The 10,472-nt window shown below is 35.1% G+C and overlaps 1 protein-coding gene across 1 annotated transcript; it reads left to right on the forward strand.

Annotated features, from left to right (window-relative positions):
- The first annotated feature begins 1,386 nt into the window (after window positions 1-1,386).
- On the forward strand, window positions 1,387-8,643 carry unc93a (unc-93 homolog A). Its single transcript, XM_082146614.1, has 8 exons — window positions 1,387-1,581; window positions 2,197-2,378; window positions 3,514-3,743; window positions 3,823-3,948; window positions 4,166-4,383; window positions 6,545-6,680; window positions 6,768-6,899; window positions 7,737-8,643. Exons 1-8 carry the CDS (start codon window positions 1,483-1,485, stop codon window positions 8,030-8,032), a joined length of 1,419 nt encoding a protein of 472 aa, XP_082002740.1. The 5' UTR covers window positions 1,387-1,482; the 3' UTR covers window positions 8,033-8,643.
- The last annotated feature ends 1,829 nt before the right edge of the window (window positions 8,644-10,472 follow it).

Here is a 10,472-nt window from a genome sequence, read left to right on the forward strand (position 1 = left end):
TGTCTTATTATTTGTAGTTGTGTTTTCTATTAACAGTTCCAATTATAAGCTTTAGTTGGTACTATAGCTAGGATGTAAATGAAGGGCAAAGCTTTGCCTCCGCTAGCCTGCTAACATAACAGTATTGATGTAGTGATTACTTTAGCTTTTGTAAGCTCTTGCTTTTGTAAGACTGTTCACCGCCCATTAGGAAAATCATCCATGATTTTGTGATCAATTACTGTTTGTATTACCATAGTTTTCAGACAAATATGATTAAATGGTGGATAACATCATATCTATAATAAAAAATAAAAAAACACACTACTTTGAAACATCCTGTGAAATCCGTGCTTGCAAAGTCTGTGCTTGAAATCCATTCAGCACAATCCTCTTGTTTGTTAACATTGTCAGGGTCTGAATCAGGCTCGAAATGGTTTGAAATTGTTCATCGTTAATATCTTTATCTGAGTAGAGCTCGCGGTTATGAAGGGGCGTGACATTTCTCGAACAAGCGCTAAACGCTGCCAATGATGACACACTGGGCCAGCCAACCAATCACAGCACATTTCGTATTTTGGAAAGAAAGGCTTCATCGAAAACGACACGTTCAACAACCAGACTGGGAGAGAGGAGCTGTGGTAATGTAAAATATGTGAAAAAATTATGCGTTTTTTTTTTACATTTAAGCATAAAACATATTCTAGTACACCCCTAAAACAAAATCAAGACTTCGTAAAAGGGCATATAGGACCCCTTTAACAAGTAATAAATGTATTATAACTAGGCCTACTGCATATAAATAAATAAAATTTAGTACCATAAAATTTATTTAAATATATATATATATAAAAATCTAACTAAAATATCGTACATTAATTCCATTTAAATAACAACAACTAATTTTTGCCGCCACAGGAGGAGAACTGTTGCCTGTTAAACAGTCTCATGTTTGCAGATTCAGAGGACAAACAATGCAGTAAAATTTGTCATGAAATTATATTACTGGTAAAATCTGCTGCACATGTCTTGGCTGGCGTGACTACACACATATCAAAATACATGTGAAATGTGGCACAATAAAGCAATCAGCACACTGACATAGTGTGTCATAGTGTGTCATAGTGACATCATAAAAACAGTCTATTTGACAACTGCGTGAAAGACTGTTAGCACAATTTTGACAAATGCCAGACTCTTTATATATATATTTTATCTTATGCTGATGTTTTAAGAAAGGGAACGTGCTTTTCCATCCTAAACATGTCCTTGGAAAAACTTTTTGTAACTGATAAGAGATCAGCAATCATTGACCAAGCTTTAGTCATGTAAAAACTGTATGCATTTTGATTGCATTACACTGAACTTTGTCCTAGAGGATGTTCAGCCTAGCTATATTAGTTCAGTGTGAATACCAAATCAGTTTAGAATCCGTTTCGTTTTGACAAGTGACACATTCACTGGAGGAATTCCTTCTTCTTGAAGCATTTACAGGATTTCAAAATGAAAAAATGTATAAGCCGAACCACCAAAAATGTCCTTGTGGTTTCTTTCGGATTTTTGCTCTTATTCACAGCATATGGAGGGCTGCAGAGTTTACAGGTAACTAATACAAATCAGAGATCATAGATTGTGTTGCATTTTTTATTTGTATGTCGCTTTGGACTGCGTTTGATTATGATGTTTAATAAATGATGTAAAAATATTTTTGTTGACATTACTCATAATCAAACTCTTGCAGTACAGCGTCAGTGTAATTTTCATAACCAAACAGAAATTGAGCTCTAAATTATCATGATGTTAGATGACAGCATAGGTTATACTGTATATATAAAATAAATAAAATTCAACATCTTTTTACTTAAATATGTACTCATAGACCTAATTATAATTGAAATATGATTATTTGCAGAAAAGGTGCAAAGTATAGTTCATTGATTTTTTCCACATCCATTTACTAAAGAGGAAGTTTGGGTGCTTGGGAAATCAAATTCATAATAGTGAAAGTATGGTACATTTTACACAAATTATAAAAAATGTATGAAAACAATTTATGATTGATTTAAAGCATTTTTTTTTTCTTTAAAATCATCTAAAGGGACAGAACAGTTACCCAACTGAAGAAACTCTGACATTGCTTTGTTAAATAAACGACTGTATCTTGGTATTGATTTGTGGATGTATTTATATTGACAGAAGCATGTTTGTATGTTACAGAGCAGTCTCAATGCTGAGGATGGAATGGGCGTTATATCGCTCAGCGTCATCTATGGAGCCATCATTTTGTCCTCAATGTTTCTGCCCCCAATAATGATCAAAAATCTGGGCTGTAAATGGACCATCGTCATTTCAATGGGTTGCTATGTGGCATATTCCTTTGGAAACCTTGCGCCAGGCTGGTGCGTGTATTTCTCCACCTTTTGTACTTGCTGATCTGTTGAATAATATACACAAATACTTAATGAAAGTGTTTAGTTTTAAGCTAAAATGTGAGAGACCGTTTCAAATCCCAGACATGACAAGACTATTATGTTTGAGATATAAGACAGAGCTTAAAGGGATAGTTCACCCAAAAATGAAAATTCTTTCATTAATTACTCACTCTCATGTCGTTCACACAACATCTGCTCTCACGTCAACACAACACGCAAGTGTCGTGGTGCTTTTGTGAATGTGCGTTGTAGATTCATATTTTGTATATAAAGTGGTAAATGATGTTTTTCGCGCAAACAATGCACTCACATCGCTTTAAATGAGTTTAAACCATTTGGGTCACATGGATTACTTTAATAATGTCTTTATGCCTTTCTGGGGCTTGAAAGTGGAAGTTAACTGTCAATGGAGGGACAGAAAGATTTCATTAGTAACATCTTTATTGGATTTCCAAAGATGAACACAAGACTTGCATGTTTGGAATGACATGAGGGTGAGTAAATAATGACAGAATAAAAAAATTTGGGTGAACTATCCATTTAAAGGGATAGATCTGTAAAACCATCATAAAAGTGGTCCAAATGACTTGTTATGGAAGGGTTATGGAAGCTAGCACAAAATATATGAAAAAATATATATTTAAACTGTTCAGAAGTTTGGGGCTAGTAGGATTTTTTTTGAAAATGTTTTTGAAAAAAGTATCTTACCAAGGCTGTATTTATTTGATCCAAAAATACAGTATACAGTAATATTGCAAACAATATTACTAAAACTAAGAACTGTTTTCTATTTTAATATATTTTAAAATATCATTTATTCGTGTGATGTCAAAACTGAATTTTCAGCATCATTACTCCAGTCTTCAGTGTCACATGATCCTTCAGAAATCATTATTATATGATGATTTGCTGCTCCTGAAACATTTCATATTATTATCAATGTTGAATGATGAATGATTTTTGTAAAAACCGTGATATTGATACACTTTAATGAATAACAATTTGTAACATTATTAATGTCTTTACTATAATTTTTGGCCGATTTAACAAATTCCGAAGATATCAAATTACTGAAGTCTCTGAAATCATTTTGTTTCTGCAGGGCAAGTCTGATGACCACTTCTGCCATTCTAGGTATGGGAGGTTCTCCGTTGTGGTCTGCAAAATGCACCTATCTCACAATTAGTGGAAACATGCGTGGCCAGAAACACGACAAGAAAGGCCAGGATCTCATAAACCAATATTTTGGCATTTTTTTCTTCATTTTTCAATCTTCTGGGGTATGGGGAAACCTCATGTCATCTCTCATATTTGGCCAGGACTCTAACATAGGTACAGTTGAATTAAATACTTTGCCAGCGTCTCTGTATTTTGGTGACTGTAAATGCACTGAGCATCTATCCGTTTCTAGTCGAAGTCCCCGAGGAGAACCTGCAGTTCTGTGGTGTGGCAACATGCCTTGACAATTTCACCATCATTGGAAACTCTACCCGTCCAGCAAGACACTTAGTAAACACACTACTGGGCTGCTACATTGGTAGGTCATATTTGTGTACAAACATAACATAACATTACATTTATTTTGTTTTTTTTGTATGCTTGTATAGTGAGCTGTTGAAATAGGACTTCATTAATATTATCCCCTGAAAAATATCTAGTTTAGAATATTCAGCACTGTGTGTAGGCAACTAATTTTCATTGTTCTATGAAGGTCCATTAAGACTGTATAACCTAGTGTTTCCTGGTCTATGCAGGTGTGGGGGTTTTGGCCATGATTTTTGTGGCAGCTTTCTTGGACAACATAGACCAAGGTCTGGCCAAAGAATTTCGAAAGAACAAGGGCAACGAATCATTTTGCAGCACCTTTCTGGCTACCTTCAAGCTCTTGAGAGATCCCAGATTGTTGCTGCTCATCCCATTGACCATGTACAGTGGGTTCGAGCAAAGTTTCCTCTCTGGCGAATTCACAAAGGTACCTAACCAAATACAGACTGGGGCAGAGTCAAAAAATAAAAGGGGGCTTGGGAAACAAAATGCCACCAGAATTAATAAAAATTCCCCCCAAATTTAAGATGGGGCAAAAAAATGTATGATGTTTTTAAAATTTATAACATACAAAACAGTTAAGCAAATGGATGCCCTACACAGAACTTCAGTTATCCCCTTATATTTAAAACATTAATATCTCATTGCATTATTTGGTTACACTTTATTTGGTTACACTTTATTTTAAGGTGTCATTGTTACAGTGTAATTATATACTTTAGTACTGAGTAATATTAAAGGGATAGTTCACTTTGAAATTACATTTTGGTATGTTTTAGCTTACCTCAAGGGCATCCAAGATGTAGGTGTCTTTTTTTCCGCAGTAGTTTCAATTTTGATATTTTTAGGTCAAACCGTTCTTGTCTGTCAGTCATATAATGCAGGTCTATGGTCACCGCCTCAAAGAGCATGCACAGAGTCCAAATTAAAACAATTCCCCATCATCCAAATGAAACAATTCCCCATCGTAAGTACACATTGATGGCCTAAGACACGAAACGAGCGGTTTGTGTGAGAAAACGAACAGTATTTATATCATTGTTACCTCTTGTACACAGCCACGTCCAAGTGATCTGAGAGCGCGGGCGGGTATAGATATATACACTAGAAGTCGCCTTGGCTACTGCAGTTCATTGGAACGAAACCGTAGCCAAGGCGACATCTAGTGTATATATCTATACCCGCCCGCGCTCTCAGATCACTTGGACGTGGCTGTGTACAAGAGGTAACAATGATATAAATACTGTTCGTTTTCTCACACAAACCGCTCGTTTCGTGTCTTAGGCCATCAATGTGTACTTACGATGGGGAATTGTTTAATTTGGACGATGGGGAATTGTTTTAATTTGGACTCTGTGCATGCTCTTTGAGGCGGTGACCATAGACCTGCATTATATGACTGACAGACAAGAACGGTTTGACCTAAAAATATCAAAATTGAAACTACTGCGGAAAAAAAGACACCTACATCTTGGATGCCCTTGAGGTAAGCTAAAACATACCAAAATTTTATTTCAAAGTGAACTATCCCTTTCAGCAACTACATGTACAGTACCTACTATAGGGTTAGGGTAGGATTAGGGTTTGGTTGAGGGTTAGTTGCATGTAATTATGCATAAATTGCCGTTAGTACTATGGTAAGTATGTAACATGTGTAACAAGGACACTGTAAAATAAAGTGTTACCCTTTATTTTAATGTTTCCATGTTACAGTGTTATTACACATTTAAGTACTGAGTAATAATAATGTACTTTCTATAAGGTTAGGGTTAGGATTAGGTTTATGGTTAGTTCCATGTATTTAAGCACAATTCATAGTAATTACTATTTTTAGTAAATAGTAAATAACATTACATGTTACGTATTACGTATTACAAAGACACTGTAAAGTTACCCATTATTTATGCAATTGTAATTACAACAGTCTGTAATTAAACAGTCTGTGTAAATACATTTATAGTAAATGCCTCTTCAGATGCAAAGATGGATTTTGTACAGAATTGTACAGATGTCCTGTACATATAGTAGAATTTAAAATAAAGTTGAAACTTATTGGCTGCATCCAAAATCGCATACTTCCCTACTATATTGTTTGCGAAAAACAGTATGTGACAAAATGAATTCACATTACTTCTAAAAGAGCAGGCAAAAAGTACCTGGATGACCTAATACTTCTGGCGACATTCTGAAGTGTGTATATGATGGACACTTTACTATCCCATGAGGCCACGGGAGAGGATTTGTGAATGGTCATGCACCCTAAAGGGGTATTGCATATTTACCCCTAAAGGGTGCAACATGGCGAAAGTAGTACGTTAGAATTACATTCATACTACACACACTCATACATACAACACTCTTTTAACAGTTGTGAAGTAATTACTCACTCAAAATAAGTAGCTACCTGAGAGAGTATGCGATCTCGGACTCAGCCATTTTGTTTGACTGGTAACAGTTCAATTGCTTACTCTAATTGAATTTATTGTTTAAACATTTATAAATTCAAATTTAAGATCATAATGGGAAAGTTAATGTCTAATTCATTCTCATGGAATATGAGCATGTGTTTGTGATCCTCTTTCCCGCAGAACTATGTGACTTGTGCATTAGGAATACATTATGTTGGCTTTGTGATGATCTGTTTCGCTGCTACTAACTCCCTGTGCTCATTTGCGTTTGGGAGACTGGCTGAATACACTGGAAGAATCCCCCTCTTTTGTTTGGGTAATACATGAACAGGTTGACATATGGTTTAAGGTTAAATATTGCCTCTAGAATTGATGCTCATACTGTCTTACTACACTTTCACAGCTGCACTGACAAACCTGAGCTGTTTTGTGGGTCTTTTGTTCTGGGAGCCTCATCCAAACCAGCTGCCTGTGTTCTTCGTGATTCCGGCTCTCTGGGGCCTGGCAGACGCTGTGTGGCAAACACAAACCAATGGTGAGTTCTTCATACTACTTAGTTACCTATACAGTCAAGTTATTGTTATGAATATTAAAGGGTTAGCTCACCTAAAAATGTACTCACCCTCAAGCCATCCTTAGTGTTTATGACTTTCTTTTTTCAGCCGAACACAATCAGAGTTATATTAAAAAATATCCTGGCTCTGAATGGCACAATTTTTTTGAATGAATGGCCAAAAAAACACTTCCATCCGTCATAAAAGTAATCCATACAACTCCAGTGGGTTAATAAAGGCCTTCTGAAGCAAAGCGCTGCATTTTTGTAAGAAAAATATCCATAATTATAACTTTATAAACTGTAATCACTAGCTTCCGGAAACGGCCGTCACCAGAGAGTTCCGGCGTAGGACGTAGGATGTAGGAGTAGCATAGCGTAAAACATTTCTCTTTAAAAATTCTCGTTTTAGACTTGTATTTTGTTTTGCTCTATCCTCTGTGCTTCCGCATTCGTCAATATGTCATGTGTCATTTAAAAAAAAAAGAATACTTTATTATTATTACTATTATTATTACTTAAAGGTATAGCGGAGGATGTTTTACTTCCTGGTGGGTAGTCTAAACTATTGGTCCTCCTAGTTGTCAATCATTCTGGTGAATCAATCAAACTTTTCAAAAAGTGGAGAGGGCGGGTCTTATCTAAAATTTGGAAAGATCCTCCGCTATACCTTTAACATTAATAAAAAAATGCTTCCACAGATGTTTAATGTGTTTTATATTTGTTGTATTGCATTTTATGGTATTCAAGTTCACATTATGTTGTTTATTTCTAAATATTTTATAGTTATTTATTATACTGTGTATTATTTCGTTGCAGCACTTTATGGAATTCTCTTTGCTGAGAACAAAGAAGCAGCTTTTGCCAACTACCGCATGTGGGAGTCCCTTGGTTTTGTTATAGCCTTTGCTTACAGCACATTCATCTGCCTGTCCACCAAAATCTACATTGCTTTGGCTGTTCTGGCCCTTTCCATGGTAACTTACCTTTACGTTGAGTACAAGGAGTACAAGGATCCAACTCCACCAGTGAAAATGGAGGACTTGCATAAACCAGAAAAGGCTGACATCAAAGAATTGGACGATAAAGATATCATTGCCCAGACACAAATGTAAATAGATTTTGGTTGATATTTCTGCCTCATCATGTAAAATGTTGATTTTTTTGTTGTTGTCTTTCAGAGATTATTTTTACAGTAGTTTTTACAGTGTTGATGTAGCATATAAATATTTTGATAAATCTTCTTTATAACTGTACAAAGGCAAATCATTTTCTTTTTGTGTTTTTATGATTCTGTTTACCTCATTTTTACACTAAGTGCAACAGATAGAATGCTCATATGTTAAATGTGAACATGTCTGGTTAACATTTGGCACTCAAGCACCTGGTTTAACCTTAGTTCAATAAGGACATTTAAGTAGGTTTTATAAACGTGCCTTAGAAAAAAACATTACTGGCGTGCATCTTGAGACAAAACAATGGCATATATATATTTTAAGATATGTCAGTGCAAGTTGCTTTCAGTTAAAACAGCTCAAACATGCATTTTAGTCTAAGACTAGCTTAAGTCTTGCCTGTGAAACCGGGGGAAAAGTATTTTGTTGATTAGGAGATCATATGAAAATATTATCATAAAGTAAGCTTGTTTTACTGATTTTGGGATATATGTCTATATGGAGTAAATAAGCTGTTTTCCCCCTCGAATAAAACATGACTTTAAATTAAATTACACCAGCATCACTGTGCTGAGTCAAAGATCAAAGTTTGGTGTTGTATCGCATGCCAAATAAAGAAAATCATTGGGTAAGATCCTGATAATAACATGTGTAACTGAGACCATAAAAAAAATTATGTCTATTTTTGTTTAATTATCTTTATATAATACTATATAATATTCTTTACAGACAGAAGATTAATCCCTCAGCATCACTGAAGTGGCAAAAACAAGACAGAATATATGTAAATATTGCCACAACATTAAAAAGAGAAGTAATTTTTTGGGGGGGTGGGGGGGGGGGGGGGGGGATTATGATTCTCATACAAGATAATCTTTACAGCTTTTATCAGATATGGTTAAAGGGTGTTTCTGCATACAAGTTCTTCCTGAGATACTCATATAGATATAGTCTGTGTGAGTCATCATAAAAAAATAAAAATAAAAAAAACGAATCATTTACAGATTAAACTCTTCCGGAAGCTCAAATGGTGTTTCAAACTCTGTATGCATTGTAGAAATGGCTATTACTTTTATTAAAGGCAAAATGCTGAAAATGAGAAGTGAAACAATGTAAAAATGAATCAGAATAACAGAAGAAAGAAACTCATACAGGTTTGGAACAACTTGAGGGTGAGTAAATGATGAAATAATTGTAATTTTTTTGGTGATCTATTCCTTTAAGCAGAGAGTATTTTACATGACATTCTACCTCCAATTCGAGTTACCATGACAGGAATCAATTCATTCCCCAATATACAAACAGCTGGACTGTCAAATTCTGTACGCAGTCGGCTGCTATGAAGGCTGTAATGTAACTCACTGGTTTCAAATGTGCTTTCTCCCTTATGGTAAATATAAACTAATGCTATGGTTTATGGTATATAGCATGGCCTGCACACTAATGCACAATATATTAGACTATACAGATCAACGCACTACTGCAGCTACATTGTTTTGCATTGTTGTAACCAATAGATGGTAGCATTCTCACTGAAAATAAACTCTCTCGGGCCTCTTCCTTAGCTCTTTATTGGTGCATTTTTTTCTCCAGTAGGTGGCAGTGTCTGTTATGGTCGGATCTGAGGAGAGAGAGAGAGAGAGAGAGAGAGAGAGAGAGAGAGAGAGAGAGAGAGAGAGAGAGAGAGAGAGAGAGAGAGAGAGAATAACGTCAATAACATCGCTCATCACTTTGCCTAAATTGTAACACTATTAGGCCTACGTGACATTAAGTCTACGTTTCGACTTCACTTAAAATGTGTTATATGGTTGCCCATTTCATTTAGGCCTGCCCTACATATTAACATTTTAATTTTTTTGTCAATTAGGCTACTAACATTTTTGAAATGCTTACAAAATACACTAATCTTTACACAGCAGCAGCACAAGTGTAGCTATTAGTTACACTGTATTCGATTTAGACCTTCGAAACATTTTTAGACAGATAAATAGCCTAATATGCAAACAAAACTATATTTTAGTTTTTATATTTGTTTAGGAAAAATATATTTTCAAATTGTATTATTAGTATTATTATTATTATAAAACACAAAAAAATACAAAAATGACAATATATTAGCCTATATGCCAGGGAGCAAGAAAATAATGAAGGCTACATTTTTAAAGGATTCACAGTTTTGAATCAGAAATCCGATACACAGTATAAGAGAAAAAGGTTGAAGAAAGGCTTACTCTTACTAAATTTACACTTGTGTATAAAATATTTAGCCAAGTTTGGAAAATATATATATTTTTTTTTTTTGAAAATATGTTGATGTCGCTTATTCACGCCTGGTGACGTCACCTGCTCTGACCGCGCAACATAACACTCGCATGTCAGC

The sequence above is a fragment of the Leuciscus leuciscus genome, assembly GCF_965113295.1.
Source record: "Leuciscus leuciscus genome assembly, chromosome: 19".
NCBI lineage: Eukaryota > Metazoa > Chordata > Actinopteri > Cypriniformes > Leuciscidae > Leuciscus > Leuciscus leuciscus.

Excerpts from the sequence above, each read along its gene's own strand:
- unc93a (XM_082146614.1), top strand. The coding sequence starts at position 1,483 with ATGAAAAAATGTATAAGCCGAACCACCAAAAATGTCCTTGTGGTTTCT. Across the intron at positions 1,582-2,196 it reads GAGGGCTGCAGAGTTTACAG|AGCAGTCTCAATGCTGAGGA; the intron begins GTAACTAATACA and ends TGTATGTTACAG. Across the intron at positions 2,379-3,513 it reads GGAAACCTTGCGCCAGGCTG|GGCAAGTCTGATGACCACTT; the intron begins GTGCGTGTATTT and ends TTGTTTCTGCAG.